This window comes from Scomber scombrus, chromosome 13 (genome assembly GCF_963691925.1).
Source record: "Scomber scombrus chromosome 13, fScoSco1.1, whole genome shotgun sequence".
In the NCBI taxonomy this organism is placed as follows: Eukaryota; Metazoa; Chordata; class Actinopteri; order Scombriformes; family Scombridae; genus Scomber; species Scomber scombrus.
In genome coordinates this window covers 15,659,528-15,679,513 of record NC_084982.1, presented here as the reverse complement: position 1 = coordinate 15,679,513, position 19,986 = coordinate 15,659,528, and the positions used below count along the sequence as shown (strand labels likewise).

Below are 19,986 nucleotides of genomic sequence, written 5' to 3'. Positions count from 1 at the left end.
AAGATAGTTACTCCAGCAGGAAAGAGCTTTGTTACTATCAGCAGAATTGCACCACAGTCTTTTTCCAACATCTAAATTAACTGAATTGTTTTTCAACTTGTGATAATACTGAGGAAACTAGTGACAAAAAGAGCTAAATTGAATTTTATTGAACCAGCATTATCAAGAATGTGTACAGCATGTGTCTTGTTGTGTATTTTTCTGGTTCGTTTTGGTTGGGCAAATTTAAAAAAAGGCACAAAATCTGATACAAAATTCAAACAGCTCCGTTGATGACAGTGAACTAAAACAGTGGTTCACAATATGAATAGGTCACAAGATCGAAAGAAAAAAAATTACTGCACATTACACAAAATTAGGTTACATTTTTTCCACTGTTATCTAATCTTCTTTTTCATTACTGGACATTTTCCCTTCTCCAGACCTCAGTCAGAAAATCAGCCTGTAAAGAGGAGACTTGCCTTGTTTTAAAGGGTCACAAACCAAACAAGTTGGGAACCTCTTGACTCTTGAGAAAGATTGACTGATGTGTGCTAACTGGAGTTTATTCATTTAACTTAAGTTCCCCTCCACATCCAGTCTAGGAAGCTTGTGGGATTTTCATGTAACAGACTTCCCTTCAACCTGCTGTCTTTTTTGTCTTACTGCTGCAAAGCAAAGACAAAATGCTGTTCTTTTAAATGGACAGGAGATACACTGTTGCTGCTTAAGAACAGGACACCACTGCTCCCAGATGGCAACGCTCAGGTTACCCTTTGTTTACGGCATTGTGTCAGCATATCTGAAAGCGGAACATTGCATCTGGTGCTCAAAATGCTGCTCTGGGACACTAGGGGGTGGGGTGCAATCAACATCAAACTACACATTAAAGTCAGAGACATATATGTACAACCTAGGTTATGTTTTGCTTATAATTGTAATTAAAAATATGCCCTCACTTCTGTTTCTTTGCTCAACAAACACATGTGTTTATGGTGCATCTACATAATTCCCAGGTTCAGTAATGGTTGGAGGTGGTAACAGCTTTAGATGCTGTGACCAGCTGCAGCACAGGGACTGGCTTTGTCACCAGAAACAGTGCAAAGCAAAAGTGAGTAATCTAATTTTCTGCTTCCATCAAACTCACACAATCCCACCCTCTCTGGTTAAACCTTGCGGGAACTCCAGTTGGTAAACCCTTTGGTAAGTCGGTAGAGAAAAAAAAACCTCTGAACTATAATCCCTTTTAAGGGGATATGAAGAGGCTTTGCAGCCACGAGCCAGACCGAAAGCACTGTGCCCTTGTTGTCACCCTGGACAACCAAAGTCTCACAGAACCAGAAGCAAACACATTTTCTTAAAGTTTAAGCTCTTTGAATGTAGCAGTGCACCTGCATGATTAATAATCTAATCTCAGAGAGACAACTTTGGTCACACAAAACATCAAACTAATTAAGGAAAGCCAACATCATCACCAAAGTAATCAATTCCAAAACCCAAATGACAGTCAGATGATAATCTCTTACATCTAATCAAAAATATCACAGCTGTTTCAGCAGCTACCGATGTGACACAACACAATACTGCAGAGTAACGCTCCTGTTTGTGTAAATGCAACAACACTAAATGACTGATGCAAAGTTAAGCTGATTCACGTTGCACGTGTGTTTACAAGCATTCATCCTTATTTTAATTAGATGACCCTGATATGCAGCATCAGCAAGATCATTTCTAATTAGCTTACTTCACCACCACTGAAACACATTTAAGATGTACAGTAGGACAGTAGCAGTAAGAAAAACATGAAAACAAATGTGAAATTTCTGTATTGAGTGTGATAGTGTAAATTGCAGTTTGATGTTACACACTTTACAGCATTACAGCATCACTGGAGCTCATTGTACTTTAGATGATTAAATTACTAGTGATTGAATTATCTGGCTTTGATGTCTGAAACAATAACTAATTCTGTGGTTGACACAGAACAGAGAAATTGTAGTTGGGTACAAAAACAATAATTTGCCTTCTATGACCGTAGGGTTTACTGAAGTGTAATATCAGACCCCAGGTTTATCTATTTATGCATATATCTTAACTATATTTACAGTAATACGGCATATTCCAGTCTACTGACCTCTGCATTTCTTTCACTAATTCTTGTACAATGTTGAAGAAAGGACCACTGCAAACTCAATAAGAATTACCATTTTAAATATTTAAAACATAATTTTTTATTAAAACAAACATGTACAATGTTGTGATGCTCTGGTTATGTACTTATGTACTGTGGCATATTACGTTATTTGATGTTCACATTTTGTGTGTGATATCTCAAAGCCAAAATTAGGACTATATATGTTGTGTTAAGGGGTTTGCAAAATTAAAATTGTATTATTTTCATCTATAAGAACAATATATAAAATAACTGATTTATTGATTAGTCGATCAACAAAACAATTACTTGCTAACTATTTTGAAAATTGATTCATCATTTTGAGTAATTTTTAAGAAAAAAGAAAACAGATATTATTTGATTCCAGCTCCTCAGTATAATTTATAGTCTCTTCAGTTTGTGGACAAAATGAGACATTCAAGGATGTCTCTGTAGGAGATTATAATTAACATTTTTCAGTTTTCTGACATTTTATAACACAAAACAACTAAACGATTAATTGAGAAAATAATCAACAGATTAATTAAAATGATCATTAGTTTCAGACCCAAAAATGTTGGGTCCCTGTTAATGATCATCTGAATATATTTTGTGTTATTTTGTATTCTAACATTCTTTCTCCTTTCAATATCTGTAATTTTGCAAATGTGGAATTGTTGAAGCAGTTTTAAATGTAGGCTATTGTCAATGAACCCCACTGAATACATCCTGACAGAGGCCTGTTTATTATCTTCATGCCCACAGAGGAAACAGGACTCCTACCTTGACTTTGCTGCCTCCGTATTTCCATCTCCAACATCTGCAAAACAGGAGAAACTATCTCAGACAACAGCTGATCACTGCACAGTCTTTCATTCATCTCCTGCCAGCAGGATAAACACAGCCAACACTGCAGACAGTTTTTAACTTAGTATTTTGGCTTTAACTAACAGCATATCTTAACATGCAGCTTACCGTCCATAGCAATATACCCGAACTGATTTGCCTGTGAAGGACTTTAATTATTAACAGCAAGCTGATATACACCTGAGCATGCTGTCCTGCACACAGGAAGCTCTAACCAATACAACCTTATATGGGTTGCACCTGTCTATGCACAGTCTCTGAAGCTGCAGTACCCACCTGGACATGGAATAAAGTAGGAAATGTCCAATGCTCGCCGAAGCACCGCCTGAAGCACCAACATCTCACAACATGAAAGTTGGTGCACAGAGTCCGAGGTTTTTGTACTTCTCTCTTTCGCTTAATTGGGATAAAACAGAGGCTTTGTGCTGCTATTGGTCATTACTGGAGGGCCCCTATTGTTTATGAAAGTTCGACCCAATTATCCAGCGAAGACACAATCACAAAGGCCATTGGACTAGTTGGATTAACTTGAACAATATGCAAAGAATTCACTAATACTGCATAGTACTTGTGTGTAATGTCATGCGTTTTATCAGTAGAGCTGATATCTCCTGCAGTATTTGCTGCTATAAATGACACAAGATATGAAAAATATGGCAGCCAACACGGTCATATACACTAATATTTCAATGACATCAGTGGTGGGTATTGATGCATTTTGAAAATAGATTCACATCATTTTCTACTACATTCTACATTCTGATATAGTCACGTTTTGTTCAAAAAGTTCACTGGAGGTTGTGATTTGAGCTCCACTCTTCGGATTTGAGCTCCAGTGAACTGAGACCCCTGGTGGACACAGTTTGAGATAGATGTGTGCATTTTAATGGATAGGTTCACTTTTTCTTATTTTAGGTGTCAAAAGAATAGTGAAGTTCCCATATGAACAATGAGACAGGTTTTGCCTACTGTAATCATTCCTCCTGAGATTCCTTCATAATTCACTTACAATATAGGTGATGGGGGATAAAATCCAGCCCTACTTCTGTGCATAAGGGTGTTTAAAAGCTTTTGAAGCAAATGTATAGGCTTCAGCTGTCCAAATTAGTCAAACCATGTTAATATCTTTCAAAGTTACTAATTTTAGCTCCAAATTTCCTCTTTTTGTTACAATCCTTCCAGTGCAAAACAGGGTTGTTTTTTTCTTTACTTAAAAGGCTTATTGTGTAAGATTTACACTTTATTTGACAAATTCAAGATAGCTTCAGATACACTTTTAAATATTTTTGCTCATGGATTTTGTCCCCAGTCCCACTGTAGGAGCTTTATGAGGGGATCTTCTGATGGTCAGTATGAACTAGATGAATGTTTTAAGACATACTTGGAAACATTTGTGAATCTATTCTTTAGTATCTACATTTCATATGATGTGAGTACACAAAGAATTGGTTGGAAAAAGATGAATAGATTGTGGATGGTGGTGAAACAGGTGGAGGAATATTTTGGAAGTATTCATAATAATGACAAAACTGACAACAGGAAACAAAACAAGGACACAAATCAGTGTGTTTATATTTTATTCACATATGTTACATTTTGCATTAAATGTCCAAGTCATACTTTCTGGTCAAACTCAGAAAGTTTGAGTCAGCACCTACAGTAATGTACTGTATTCTCTCTTCATTCATACAGGAGAACACACAAGAGCTTTCAGTTACAATTTACACCCATTACTCATTGGCTATTTGGTTGCGGTCATTTACAAAGTGGGTACAGCAAAATAAAGATAAAGAAGAGAGGAGAAAACTTGGTAAACAGAAAAGCAGCATGCATGAATTCAAGAAGAAGTTTTTCAAGTGTTAACTTGTTCCTTAAAAAGATTCTTCGATGCAGCCCAGCATTTCAAAACCAGACATCAGGGATATCAGCGCTATGCTGTTTATCACTCACACAAAAATGAATGTTAGTCTTGCAGGCACGACTGGATAAATTTCCTCTCTTCTGGAAAAAAAAGATGATAATCAGAAAATCAAGTAGCTAAGACACTTAAATAATGGTGGCTTAAAGGATGTCATGCACAGTGTATAACGGATACTCAAGTCTGATAATCATGTAAAGTCGGAATGCAACTACAAATCACAGCTAGATGACGCATGAGTAAGGGATAGTCATCACAATAAATGCTCTGTACTGCAGTTATGACTCCAGTCAAAAAGGATGAAGGGAAAAACCTTTTTTCCTGACAGCACAGAAAGATGAAGAGTATTGGCATTTTTCATCAAAAGCAACTTACATTTCACTGAGCTTCTTTGAGTTTCATATCTTGAATGTTTTCAACAGAACCAGTGAAGGATTTCTGTTCTCATGCGGCGTTCACATCTGCCAGTGCAGCAGCAGGACACCATTTCTGTGCAATGACATTTCTTCAAATGTATGCTACTTAAATTCCTGTAATTAATTCATATATTTTTTAAACATTTTTTGTGGAGCTATGACATTGAATCTTCATTGACTCTGACCAGTTGTAGCTTTAGCTTCCTTACAGTTGATATTTGGAGTTTCTTCTTCAAAACCAACCAGAAACATAAAGCGCAGATAGGGCAGGACTTTGAGAACTGTAGCAGGCGCAATGAGGTGACCGCATACCTCCTTAAACATTAAAGTGAGTTTGAGTCAACATTCCCAGCCATCTACCTTAAACTCAAAGCACAACCTTAGAAAAAAAAATATTCACAAAAGTTAAAATTACTTACTTGAACAATGAGCAGCAGCATTTATTAAAATATCTAAAAAGAATTTTTAAACAGCAAAAACAAAAACAATTCCTGAGGATGGATTGCAACTAGACCCATAAAAAGAGCCTTTGCTTGTTTGCAAAAAAACTCTAGTGTTTTGATGGGTGGACTTGTCCTGCCTACCTTCACGTGTCAGCAGACAATGAGTGCACATTGCAATAACATCGCTACACTCATCAGGAGCTTGAAACTCATGCCAGCACAGCAGAGCACATCTCGATAAATAATAGGGATATGCATTAACATCATCATAAATGGTTCAAAAAGTAATCAAACTTTGCAGGGACATTCAGCACTTGATATATTTTTTTCCCTAACCCAAATAAATATGCCAGGCTTTAAAAGCCCACTCAAAATCAATTAAATTTCTGGGCAAAGTTGTGCTTTTTACTTTGATCTTACCAAATTCTGTTTTTTTTTTCTCCCTGTTGAAAACCACACAAGAAATCACTTAAACACACACACGTGTTAATCTTTAGGCATGATTGTACACCAAACTTCACATAAACCAAGGCTGTGGCAGCAACACCCTCGCTGGATGTTTGTGTTCGTCACACAAAAGTTCCCAAATATTTTTGATCGAGGCAGACACATAAGCCAGAAAAAAAAAACACATCTTCTCCGTCACGGGTTGCAGTTTTCGGTGGACTTTGGAGGATCTTAGAGTCCATTATAGTGAGGCCCCCAACGCTTATTGATGTGATCAAAGGTGTGTGAAACCCACTGTTGCTCCAACACTCGATACCTCTCTTCACATAAGAAGAGAGGCTTGCCACGGCTGAAGAGAAGCAGGAAGAGGGGGAAAAAAAGAAAGTGAGATCTGTGCTTTTTCCACTGCGGCAACAATCATTTAAAAGAGGAACTGTGTCCCAAATTCTTACTAGATGCTAATTTCTAGGTAGGTTTCGAGTAAGTAGTGTGTTTGTACTTAAAAACTAAAAAGTACTCAGAAAAAAGTCTACAAAATGCAGGACTTGTGAGAGTGCTGTTGATATGCACTATTGTTTTTCAGAAAATGCAATAAAGAATTGGCCGGAAAAGTTTAAACAGATTGTGGAATGTGGTAAAACAGGTGGAGGAAGATTTTGTAAGTATTCAATATTGGAAAAACTTCATCTGTATGAAGTTTAGTAGGCAGTGGCGTGCTGTCAGCACACATATTGCGTCATTTTCCATTAGTACAAAACAGAAAAGTGTATTGATTTATTGTACACTAACAGTCAAGATAGTACACAATGACAAGTGTATAGTATAATAAGTATGTATATGGAATCAGGACACAGCAGATGTTTTAACTTGACTGTATAAAAAGTATCACATAATATTATGTGGCTCTCAAGACTGTATGTGATGTAACATACCGTAAATCACGATCCTCCTCTCCATGGGCATCAAGGTAAACAGAGCCCCACAGGCAGAAACGATGACCACGGATGATGATGATGACTGAGGCATTTATCAGTAGAAAGATGCCTGTAGCTGCGCCACAATGTTGGGAGTGCTACAAGTGACAAGCAACATGTAAGCTTTGCAGAAATGGACCATGGCTATTTCAATTCATCCTTCAGGAAGTGTGGGCTAAAGCAGTCATTAAGTCAACAGCTACAAACAGGTGTTGGTCCTTGTGCTGAATTCTATGAACGGATAACAATATAGTTTTACTTTTGAAACGCAGAGACACTTACCAAAACACATTCACAGATACCCTGCTGTTTGCAGCACACCCCTTTGAGACAGACAAAGGCGCCACAAACAAGGCAGAGTGCAGGGTCTTTTGGCACCTTTTTGCAGGCAGTGCAGGCCTTCCTGTGATAGTACTGGAAGATGATATTGTAGTTGTCAGGTAGCTGGAGAAGGCGGGGGGCTGCCCACTGAGGATCCTGGACAAGCAAGGTCTTCAGAGGAGAAGAAAGAGAAATATTTTACATACATTCAGGTGACAGTTTAGTGTAAGTGCAGCCATCAATAACATCTTGTCCTGAAGTCCTCTACAGACCAGTGAAAATCTTTGTTAGTATAACCAGATTAGAAGAACTGTGATCATTAAGAATACATACCTACAACTTTAAAATGTACAAGAAAGTGTGCTTCATTGTTTTTTTGTTTTTTTTAAATAAGCTGACTTGTTTGCTTTGTTACTTTGTTTTCCAATGAATAAATCTATCCAGGTCTCTAGACAACACAGTTTTTATGATGTCCTTCAGCTCTGGGAGGTAATAATAAATAATGTCCTACAATAACGATTACAAAATGATGTGTAACATCCAAGATTGCTGCAGGGCTGAATGACAAGGGCATAAGACTCATGGCTAGTTGTGCAGTCATTCTCCTCACAGACAGTCAGACATCAAGCTGTAGGCCTTGTCAGGCAAGGTTGAGACTAAATTCAGAGTGTCACTTTACTAACATGAATAATATGAAGGGCAGGCTAGAAATATGTAGTCTGACCATATCTGATGTGTCATTGCTCATTTAACTTTTTCTTTTTAAAACTCTAAAGCTGATTCAAACTCTGCTTCTCATAAAACAATATGCTGATATTCTCTGAATTCAGACCCGGTTTAAGAAGCAGAACTAATTTAGTCATTCTCAATGGAAATTGATGTACACTTTAATATAAAATATTCAGTTAAAGATTAGGAACAATTACTCCCCAATAGGCTTCAGATTTGACAACAATTGAAATAACATTTTTCACAATTCAATCTGCTGATTTTTCTTTTTCTTTTTCTTTTTCTTTTTAAATTAAAAAGGAAAAAAAAGTGATTTTACTGGTATATATCTGCTGTTTTTAACATGAATAATAGCTAATAGAGTTTCACATATTGTTAAGACAACATTATGACACTTGATAAGGAAACATTCTGGAAATATAGCATTGTCACATTATATTCTGCATGTATATTCTATGGACTGAAACTCACACATACCAATGATTGTTCAGCCTGCATCTGAGAGAGCCCTTTGACCTCAGTACACCACTGTGTCACCAAGTCAAAGGCGCTGACCGCCCACTCCAGACATGAGGCACTGTGCACGTTGTTGGAAGCCTGAGGGGCCGAGGGTAAGAGCCCCAAACACACAGCCAAGGACGAGAACTCCTCCTCCTCCTGAGAACAACAAGACAACTGGTGAGTCTCTCTCTTTGTTTGACTCTAACTTGTGATTCAGATTATCTCAACTCGTCAACCAATGTGCAGAAACACCTCGCTTCTTTTTAATTGAGAAATCAATCTTGCTGGACAAGATTTTGTTGTCCTCATTGTGAAAAAGATGTGCAGATCTATGGAGCAGTGTTGCTGCAAGGATACAAAGGTAAGGTAAGTTTAAGCAGGCAGGATGCCATCGGTGAGAAAACATACCAGGCAGCCAGTCAGGTTGTCTCCATAGAGGTGATGCTGCAGGAGGCAGGAGAGACGAAGGAAGGGCAAGCAGAACTGCTGGAGGCTGAACTCGATAGACTGCGGGGACCACACACTGGAGCTCAGCTGGAGAGGGAAACAACAGTAACACTTGATCAATAACCAGTCGATAGCTTGCTGATAGTACCGTGATATATATCTCCGCTGGAGATTAGCAGAGATATTAGACCACTGGCTCTGGCAATGGCCAATTCATTGTTTAAGGGAAAATGAAAAGAAAAAAAATATCAGGTTAGAAACAGTAGCAGGCTGCCTGGTATTATCTTCTAAAGTGATTAACGGTCATTTTTAGCATCTCACCATTGATGTTCCTTCAGTGTTCGCCTTGTAGACACTTATGTCCTTAGAGAATTCACTGATCACGTGACTGAGCAGTGCTTCAAAAGACTTCTCCGCATTTGCAGAATTCTGTGATAGAAAATAAAAATGTTGACAGAATGTAAACAAATCAATTCAGAGCCATCTATTTTTAGACAGCTTTAAAATCTCTTCCCATATTATTACAGCACATCTCTGATTTTTTCAATATTGAAGCAGACCAAGTGCTCATTGACGCATATTTCCTCTGAAGAATAAAAAAGACACAAACAAAAACACAAATGACCAAAGCTTTGACACCTAGTTAAGAAAGTGGTTCCTTTGTCTGAGAAAAGCTTTATAGATTGGTTTAAGTTAATTAACAGATATTCTCCAAGTGTCTCTGAAACAACATTGTTCTCAAAAATAGTCTTTATCCTTTCATACTGGACCGTATGTCACCTGTTTTAATGTTTAAATGATGTCGGATTGGGTACCTACACAGAACATGTATGATAATGTGTCAGGCTTTAGAAACAGACCATCCAGTGACACCAAAAACACAAATAAACTCCAATGTGGTTCTAGTGACCACAGTATCCACTTCAATCAATTTGTGAAAGTCACTCTTGGGCTGACTGAGATTAATAGGCACTTGTGTTTTGAACACAATACAGAATGGCCAGAATAATAAAATTAAAGAATATAAATGAATACAAACAAAAATTGGCTCCTACAGTGGCCAGGGCGTCATCACTACAATTTATATAGTAAATGAATGTCACATATCAGAATATATATCACAGATGAGAATGTTTGACCTGTGCTTCTTCCTCATCCTCCTCTATGTATAAAATGTGCTGCTTTGTAGGAATATTATGACTTATGCAGAGCAAGCAAAGAACAATAATTCTTTTCACACAATGTTACATCTGATAAGTGGTCGAGACATTACTGAATGTGTGTTCTGATAAAAATTCAACTGGTTTGGCTAGTATTTTATATAAAAAGGAAACACTGCAAGCATTTATCAAGCTGAAGGTGGTAGAATATATAACAGCAGTCTTATCTCATCTGCTGTCCTTTGTCATAGATTTATAGGGGAGGAATTTCAAGTCCATGGATTTCCCTCCTCGAGGCTCTGATCTTTGTTCAGACTGCATATTTTTTTAACAACTTCAATTTAATTACAACGGCATTCCAACCAAATATGGATGCCGTACCTCGTTGCGCATTTAAAATCCATCTAAATGGCAGCTTGTGAATGCCTGCACTACTGTTCATGACAGAGGAGGAAGATACAAATCCACACCTCTATTATGGATGGAAACACCCTGAAGGGGAGGGTTTCAGCTATTTGTCTTTTGACATTCAAGCCAGTCACGCACTAATTCAGATTTAATAGACTGAAGATGAATAGCCAATTAATGCAACACTCAAGCAATCTCACTTTTCCAGATAATGAAGATCGATACTGTCTTCTGTGGAAACCACATAAATGAAATGGAAAAGGTTTAATTCATCTCAAAACTAAGTCTTCCGCAATGATTTCTTGTAGTTATGAGCTGGTTTTTGGGAACAATCAAAAGACTCAACTGCATCAACAAGCAGCAGATACAAGCACTGAGAGCAGAAAACACAATGATAGGACTATTTCAGCAGCACTTTAAATACTGTATGCAGTCATAAGTGCAGGGCACAACAAATGGAAATGGTAAATCGACTGTACTTATGTGGTGCCTTTCTCCCTTAACAGACAAAGGCCTCTACAATGTTTGCCTCTAATTCACCCATTCACACACAAACACAGTAACAGACACACACACACACACACAGATGGCATAGAAGCTGCCATGCAAGACGCTGGTCCAACCATCAGGAGCAACTTGGGATTCAATGTCTAGCTCAAGGACACTTCCACACATAGACAGGAAGAGCCAGGGACTGAACCACCAACTCTGTGGTTAGTGGATGACCCTCTCTACCCCCTGAGCCTCTGACCTGCGCTTTACAATAGAAAATATAAAAGGTAGGAAACTGTAGTTTTCTGTCTGCTATAATGTGATTTCACATTTACCCTTTTGAGCGCTCCAGATGTGCTCCAGGCCTGCCTTTCCTCTGGACTGAACTTGGTTGAGAGTGCAGCCAGAGCCTGGGTGAACTGCAGGTTGTACAGCATCTTCACCACACAAGTAAAGTGCTCTACAGAGGGGGGGAGAGAGAGAGAGAGAGAGAGAGAGAGAGAGAGAGAGAGAGAGAGAGAGAGAGAGAGAGAGAGAGAGAGAGAGAGAGAGAGAGAGAGAGAGAGAGAGAGAGAGAGAGAGAGAGAGAGAGAGAGAGAGAGAGAGAGAGAGAGAGAGAGAGAGAGAGAGAGAGAGAGACACTCATTATACAAACCAAGCCAGGTGGAAACCTACACACAATTTACACAGATAAATTACTCAAAGACTGATTTCAGTGCATTGCTTCAATACATGAGGCTGTTAGTTTGAATTTAAAAAAAAGTTCCACTTACATAAAAAAAAAGCTAATTTACAGAGGATTGCAGGTATTCGCTGGGGCATTGAATTTGTTTTCTCAGTTTTGCATAGAGAGAGGAGCTGAACTCAGCTGTGAGCTCAGTGTGCAGGATAATTAGCAGAGCGTTTCAGGTGGAAAATGTAGCCTGAAGGATATTTAAGTTTGGTGCTGAAAAGAAAAACAAAGGATCGCATTTGTTTTCTTACACAGCAAAAGGGCTACTGACACCTTCACTGTCCTGGTAATTGTGACAAGTGTCACCGCTCACAATTACAGGTAAAATAAAAATAAGAAAAGGAGGGGATCCCTTATAGCAATCAAGTGTAAAAGACTCCGATCATGTCCCATCCACTGTTTTTCATTCAGCAGCAGAGCCCACGACACCACCAGCAGTAGAACAACTTAAAACTAGCTTAGATCTGTTTCACAGTTTTATCCATGTTAACAAAGACATGTCTGTGATCATTTACAGCTTTTGACACCAGAAGGGCTGAGAAGGTCCAGATAAGTGCCTTTGTAATAAATGTCAAAAGTGATGCTGATGTGAGTCACTGCTGCAGGTGCCGCTGGTTTGTCTCAGCCAGCAGCAAAGTTAACAAGAATTTGAATAGTTTTAATATACGTGGCAAACTAAGTTAATCATTTACAGCAGCTACATACAGACAACTTTTGTATTAGCTTGTTTATAACAGTTCACTATTAGCCTAACGGGCACACTGTGGTCGTGTAAATGTAAATGTTTTGGCTTTTTACTTGCAAAACTTTTATTGCAAATACAGTAATGAGCATAGAAGCCGTCAATTATTACACATCACTGGCTCATTGTCTCCACCCCAGCCTCTCTCCACTTCTGAGGCCATTTATGATACAAGTTCCCATTCTCTCTCCGGCTAGATCCAGTCAGCTCCTCGAAGCAGAGTAAGTGCGTGCAGTTTGCGTATGTCGTGATTATTGTGTACAATATGAAATTTCAGTAGTGGTGTTTATCATTTAGCAGCTGTTGAGAGCATATAGGGGAGAAATTGCTCACCCTTTCAATTTCTCTTAAAAAAAGAAAATCTATTTAAAAACAGAGGTTTTGTGACCCCATTTATTAAGCTTTGTGCATAATTAAGCCAATTATAGCGTAATTCGTGTTCATCTCTCACTTTGTTATAAAGAGAAACAAACATAATAAAATCAATTCTCTCCGTCTAACAATTAGTCCACTAATGATGCTTTGTTTTTGCTTTTTCAATTACACAAACATGACACAGCCTCGTCTTTGTAAATATGACAAACAATCCCCAATACAATGTCAGAAAAATGATTAATGAAAGCACTCCACATATTTAATTCTTATCTTAATTGTTACAACACAATCAAACACTGTACTTTTCTATAAACCCACAATGTTTCAAAACTCCCAATTGTCCTTGCGAGCGGAGAAGCAAATTCAGTCATAAATAAAAAGATCTGCTGCTGTGACACTGACACGTCTGTCATTAAACATGACTGCAGCATGTCAGGCCTGGTCTTTAGGTGGTCCTCCACTTTTGTGCAGTAAATGGTTAACGGTGGAGGAGATGCAGCGACAAGCTAGAGAAATGGAGCACACGAAGGAGGTATATACCCCCCTCTATCACGGGGGCCCTGTTCACACCTGCCATTACGTTAGCTCACACCTGGCATTATAAATGTATCTCCACGTGTCTTAAGTGACGACCCAAGCGATCGGATCTCACTCCCCGCTCTATATGCAAATAAAATCATTTGCAAACACCAAATGTGTTGTTGTTTTTAAACGGTGGGAGGCAGCAATTCACTTCCCTACCTAATCTGCCAGAAATTAAAGTTTGCAAAGACCCTGGTGAGCAGACAGAATCGAAACTCTTCGAGCCAAATGGACATCAGGCAGCGTGTTTCATGTGTACTCAATCCACGAGAATCTATTTTGCCTGTTGTTGTGGCTTCTTCTTGGTGTGCACTTTAATATGATGCCGTTGTCATGCAAATAAGTGCAAACTTCTGCTTACAGAGGACATCAGTTTAGTAGGCGGTCCTTCAATGTGCACCTCCAAACATGGTCTGAGTGATCAGATCTCATTGCGTCCTCACTCAATGTGTCTTAGGTACAGTCACACCTGTCCACTTGTGATCGGATCACCCAAGATGCATTTTTATATTCTGTGTGAGAGACTCCCCGCTCTTTTGTAGTGTCATGATGGAGAAACGAGAAACGTACCTTTTCGCAGAGGCTGTGGCATTGTAAGCACAAAGATAATCAGGAGGGACGGGACATCTCGAAACAGCATGGATACTTCAGGTCTCTCTTCTTCAAAGCCACTGAAAAACACACGATGGAAGTGATTTTTTTTAACCATTTATTATTAAGTATGTTTGACACAAAATAAGAGTAGGCTACATTAGGAGTTAAAAGAAAAGTAAATCAAGTACACCCAAAGTTACTTAAATAATAAATTAAATAACACATAGTGACTTAAAGGGGCCCTTTAATGAATAACATACTTTTTCAGGGCTTGTGTTGTATATTTTTGTCTCTGATGTGCCTACTAACACACAAACTGTGAGATAAAATAACCCAGTCAGTTTGGTGTGGGCTTGGTTGCTCTTTACTCTTTCATTCAGATTTGATGCCCCCTCTTGTGTCACTTGGGATCTCATTGAAACTGTATCGCCCCCTATTCATGCCTCTATCTGAGTCTCCACCATTTAGATTTCCTGAAGTCCACCATGTTTTTCCTTCAAGCACTGGCCAGGACCCGAGCTAAGCTAAGTGTGAAAAAGTTGCACATATCGAAGGGCTGGACCAGATGACAGAGCCGGTGTTTGGTTTGTCTGGCAGTGCAACATGGCAGGCTCATAAAGAGCTCATCCTAAGGTAATGAAGGTATTACACTAGATGCCAATAAACTCTACACACTGCACCTTTAATCCCTGCAACATGCTCATGCAAATGGTGAAATGCAGGTACTCTTTGATAGTAATTTCAAACCCATTATAAACATGGTAACCATGCTAATTCTACTTAAAAAGGTGCGAGAGCAAAGGGCTCCCAGTGTATACAGTCTATAAATTTACTAAACAAATACATGACATCAAAAGACGCACTCATTGTATTCCCGGAGCCTTCCTTAATGCATCCCTAGTTACAGTTTTGTATTGTGTGCTATCTCCATTTTAATGTCTTCTGTTCTGTCGACAATTCAGCGAGGTTCCAATCTCTCGACTTGTGAAAGGCCTCGGGGGGTTTTGAATGAGGCGAACTGCACTTAAAGAATAATACCTTCCATTACCAAAGCACTCACCAGTTAAATCCACTGTGCATTGGAGGGAAGCCTTAAAGGACAGAGCTTTCAACCCTGCTGAGACCACCGCATACAATCTACAGCGACACAAATTTTAATACGTTCCTCTTCAATTAATCTAATAAAAAAGAGGGCAAGAGCAATGTTTTGCATTTATGTAAAAGCATCTCTCTCTGTCCTATTTAACTAGCCTAGCTCAGGTTGACCGCCCAAGGGTGTCAATGACAGTACTGCCTCCCGAAACCCTGACAAAGTATTTTTAAACACCAAATGGCTCCTCTGAGAATACTGTATGGCTGCGAGCACTTTAATACTAACAGGTGTAAAAGCTGTCTTCCAACACTAACAGGGAGGAAAGGTTGTTAAAGCTCATCTCGTATTTGTTAAGTGATGCAAGTTTGTTTTTTCACACCATGTTTTTAGACACATGCACATAAAAACCACGTTCTGACATAGAGTAGTGATTGAACACAAAAAGACAAAAAGAAGTTATTAGAAACGTGAAAAGTGTTATAGAATCTACATCTTTTGTATTTTGTTTAAATACGGGTTTCTTTTGAAGCTCGGCAGAAAGCTGGGACCTGAGATGCCGTGCTGGTATGGTGGTGGTGTGGTGCGGTTGTTCTCAGTGCAGTGAATCTGACAGGGTCGTTTCGCTCTCTGTGGAGTGCCCGGTAATTTGCCAGATGTAGCAATTATTGGTATCTATGGAAACCACGCATGGTCTCTTTTCTGTTTTTAGCTCCTCTTTGTGTGGAAGACAAGCTGTTCGGGGGGGGGGGGGGGCAGGAGGAAATGGTGGCGTTTAGAGAGAGGACAAAGTGGTGCTTTGATTGCATGTTTATGTGAGGGAGAGGTAGCGTAAGGGGGGGGGGGGGGGGGTAGAGACGGGAGGTAGGAGGTAGAGTGGATGAACAGATTTATAGATGTGAAGGTAGAAAAGAGAAAAAGTCACTCACTCTGCCTCTCGGTTTTGTGTAACCTGAGTCAGCTTAGTCCAGGGGTTGTAGGCTGAATCGATGCTGTACAGACGCATGTGCATAGCCAACACATGAAACAGCTGATCTGAAAGAGGAAAAAACACACACACACATCAGCGTCTTGTTCCAACAAGCTCTGACAGGAACAAAACCAGGGAGTGTCTGTTTATCTCAGTGTCCGTTGTTACATCCCACCAGCAACCAGAGCACATCAAACAATGAAAGCAGTTGACTTGAACGGACTGCAGGCAAGTGGTTTGGCTCAGATAAAACCAGGCCAGGCCAGATGGATACATGGTAGCGCTCAATAGCCCCAAGCAACTCTTTGGTTGGGTCACACCTGTTCGCTGTGAAACTAATGGAACATGAAGAGAGACCCCCTGTGCACACACACATACACTCTGGCTTTTAATAGCAGGACACTTCATAGCCTTTGTTGTCTTTGTGTGAAACAAACCTGCTGCAAGTACCAAAATGTGTGACATCACAGCCTCAATATGGGTTAAAGGCGGGAAGCTGACCTACTCATTTTAGATGTTAAGTCCCTCGTATCATTCGTATCAGTCCAGACACAAATTAACCTACTTTTCCTAATTAAAGTCCTCTTAAAAGCAGAAATTAAAAATTGCATAACCGCAAAAGATTTAAAGCACAAATGAATCCAGTTTGAAAGCAATCAGTTACATTAAGTCTCACCTTTAGGTGAATGTGGCAACCTGCATAACAGAAGCCTCCGGGCAACACTTATAGACAACTGATGGCCAACACTAATCCTGTTTGATTTTGTTTTACAGGGATTTATGATGCTGTAATGCAGCAAAGTGCTTTGGACAATCAGCTCTGCAATTCGACTTGTGTGAACTATCAATACTTAGAGCAACACTGCCCTCCACAGGTAAATTTAGACACAGCCTAAAGAAAGGAAAGCGTCTGTGTCAGTCCTTGAGTGCATCTCATTTATCCTCACTACAGATTGTTTCTTCTCTTTCTCCACTATGAGGCAACACAACAGGGCTGTGCTGTGCAGTATAACTCCAGCAAATTTCTAAAAGAACCGTATGGAGGTAGCTACAGTTCAGTTTAGTATGTTGACCAGTTTCTGCTTTCCATGTCACGAGTCGGGAACATGAGCAGCTTTCTTTTGTGACTATGAAGTTTAAAACACTGTGTATCCTTCAGCATTTTTTAGATCACCAACAACATCATCATCAGCTGACATACATGTTCTTCCACAAGCATTTCCCTGCAAACCCTCCAGATAGTGTTTTAAGAACAGTCCTACCATCAATATCCACGTTCTCGCTCAAATACATAACTAAAAACGTACATTTCACAGAAAATGTATTTCTAATAACAGTTATTTGTTTGAGAACTACACGTTTCTTCCCAGGTTAGACACTGATAAAATGACATTCATGTAAAATCATCCATCAGCCAAAAAACTGGGGCTCTGCATATATGAGGTCAACATCATTTGCCTTTAAATACTCGGCACAGTGGCAGCAACAGAGACCCCGAGACTAATGCAAACATTTGCAGATAAATAAACTGAGGGCATGCTATCTTAAGGTTTGGCCTCTCTGGAGTTTATGTAGCTCATTTCAAGGGAAATCCAGGCAGCCTGCCTCTGTGGTCCATGGTATCCTAATCATTCGAATAGAAGAAGTGCGTGCTGGGATACAGGCTTAGGAACCCCCTGGGCCCTCACAGTTAGCACATGTCTGCCGCTTTCCTTCAAATCCATTTCCCTAAGAAGAACGAACACTAATGTACTGCAACTGAGTAAATTTGGCCATCAGCGCAGCTACATGGTTAATGTAGCTCAAAAATGGCAAACCTCCAGTGTGAAATCTCTTTTCGGCCACTCAAGGATGACAGGCCATTTCACAGCGGCAGCCAGCAGCCACAACTTTGACAGAATAATTAAACAAACAGAAAATTGTGAGTAGTCCTTTGTATAAACTTGACTCTGATCAGAATTCACCTTCATACGCACTCTACATTGCAACATCCAATCCTTCACAGCGCATATTTCAACAGTTGATTCAATTTGGAGCTCGTGATCACTAATCGATACAATGAATGTTGCTGGTGGTTAATAATTGGTGCAAAGATCACAGTCTCATCCTTGTCCAGACTCATGCCCTTGTCAGCTGTGACACAATCAACTAAACCAGCACATGACCCATTTGTCTGCTTCATTTACCCCGAGTGCTCCCAACAGCTCACCTGGGACAGCGTCTATCCTTGACTGCCATCACTAATCCACTCTTTGTTTTTTCCCCTCCTTTTAGTGGTTCAGCAGTGACATGGACGACTGGATTTGTTTGATCTCAGCTCAAGACACTTTATTACAGAGGCTGGTGTGAAATAATGTGCAACCACCTGCAATAATACACGCCACTGCAATCGCCAGATTAAAAAGCAAAATATATCTGACATAGAACTACATTAAACCAGCACAATGTATTCAGAAATGTGTGAAAACACAGCAGGTCACTGAAAACCCAGAGAAAGATTCAAGTGGTTACTCTCTTCTGTTATACTCCAGACACGACATACAGTATCCAGACATTATTAGGTCAGTTATCTACTGAATGTCATTATATTGCTTTACTGTATTACAATAAATATTGAATGCTGTTTGTTCTAATGTTGCGTTTTCTACTAGCAGTTTTGACTTGGAAAAAAATCCCTTTGTGTCTGAAAACTCACTGTTTATTAATTATCTCACAGACCCATTAGTTTCGGGCCACAGACATTTCACCTAACATAAAAAAATGACTTTACACATTGCATAGTAGTCAGTGTGTGCATGTGACAGAAGATGAGGTTTGGGAGGGACTACTCACTGAGACAGGAGCGTTTGGCAGCTGCACTGGCCCCACCGCAACACAAGTTTCCTCCCCGGTGCACAAGTTCCAACTCCAGGTTGGTCCTGAGGAGACAGAGACATGAATATTAGTAGGTAGTAGACGTGAAAACAGTTCAAAATGTACATTTGTAACACACACATATTCCAGCTCTGCCGTAACTGTCAAACATCACCTTAACAAAAAAAAGATATTCTACAACCAAAAATAATAATAATTTCCTGCATGTCCAAAAGATTTCCACACTTGTCTTCCAAGAGGCGAACCAAATTTATTTATATTTCATTTCTCATCACAATGTGCTTTACAAAAAGATGCATGACCAAACACCCACTCACCCAAAGACAGTACAGAACCCACATTCACCACAGACATAAACGACAGACATAGACGTGTGAGGAGGAGTTTATCGTGGTTAGACTTATTGCTTTGTTTGACTGAGTTGAATATTCTAACATGCGCCCCCCTGTATATTTTACTTACAGTACATCCTATCAAATTTCCTGCCTGGTCAGCCAACAGTTGTGACGACCCAACAGATATTAGATAGCACATTGGCGTACACACTATCAAATTATCCTGCATTTTGTTCATTTTTGGGCTCCATTTGTCATTTGTTGCCATCTCTACTCTCTATTATTGAGACTGTGGTGATGACAAGGTATACATCATTTTTTGGCCGGTTATTGTTCTCTACTACGTTAGAGGTGTAGCTCTCGTGTACCACTGTGCACTAAATGGAAGACCCACCTCGAGTACTCACTCACAAAGAGTCCTGCTGAGTCATACCATC

General features: G+C 39.5%; 1 protein-coding gene across 1 annotated transcript in view; it reads right to left on the bottom strand.

Annotated features, from left to right (window-relative positions):
- Positions 1-4,558: 4,558 nt before the first annotated feature.
- The window catches only part of ubr3 (ubiquitin protein ligase E3 component n-recognin 3), a 42,976-nt gene continuing 27,548 nt past the window's right edge, over positions 4,559-19,986 (bottom strand). Inside the window, exons 30-39 of the mRNA XM_062431469.1 lie at positions 19,173-19,258; positions 16,300-16,405; positions 14,257-14,357; positions 11,590-11,714; positions 9,516-9,623; positions 9,156-9,281; positions 8,724-8,903; positions 7,479-7,688; positions 7,155-7,294; positions 4,559-6,571 (exon numbers count right to left, since the gene is read on the bottom strand). Coding sequence (XP_062287453.1) covers positions 6,454-6,571; positions 7,155-7,294; positions 7,479-7,688; positions 8,724-8,903; positions 9,156-9,281; positions 9,516-9,623; positions 11,590-11,714; positions 14,257-14,357; positions 16,300-16,405; positions 19,173-19,258 — 1,300 coding nt within the window. The 3' untranslated portion in view covers positions 4,559-6,453. The remainder of the gene's footprint in view (positions 6,572-7,154; positions 7,295-7,478; positions 7,689-8,723; positions 8,904-9,155; positions 9,282-9,515; positions 9,624-11,589; positions 11,715-14,256; positions 14,358-16,299; positions 16,406-19,172; positions 19,259-19,986) is intronic.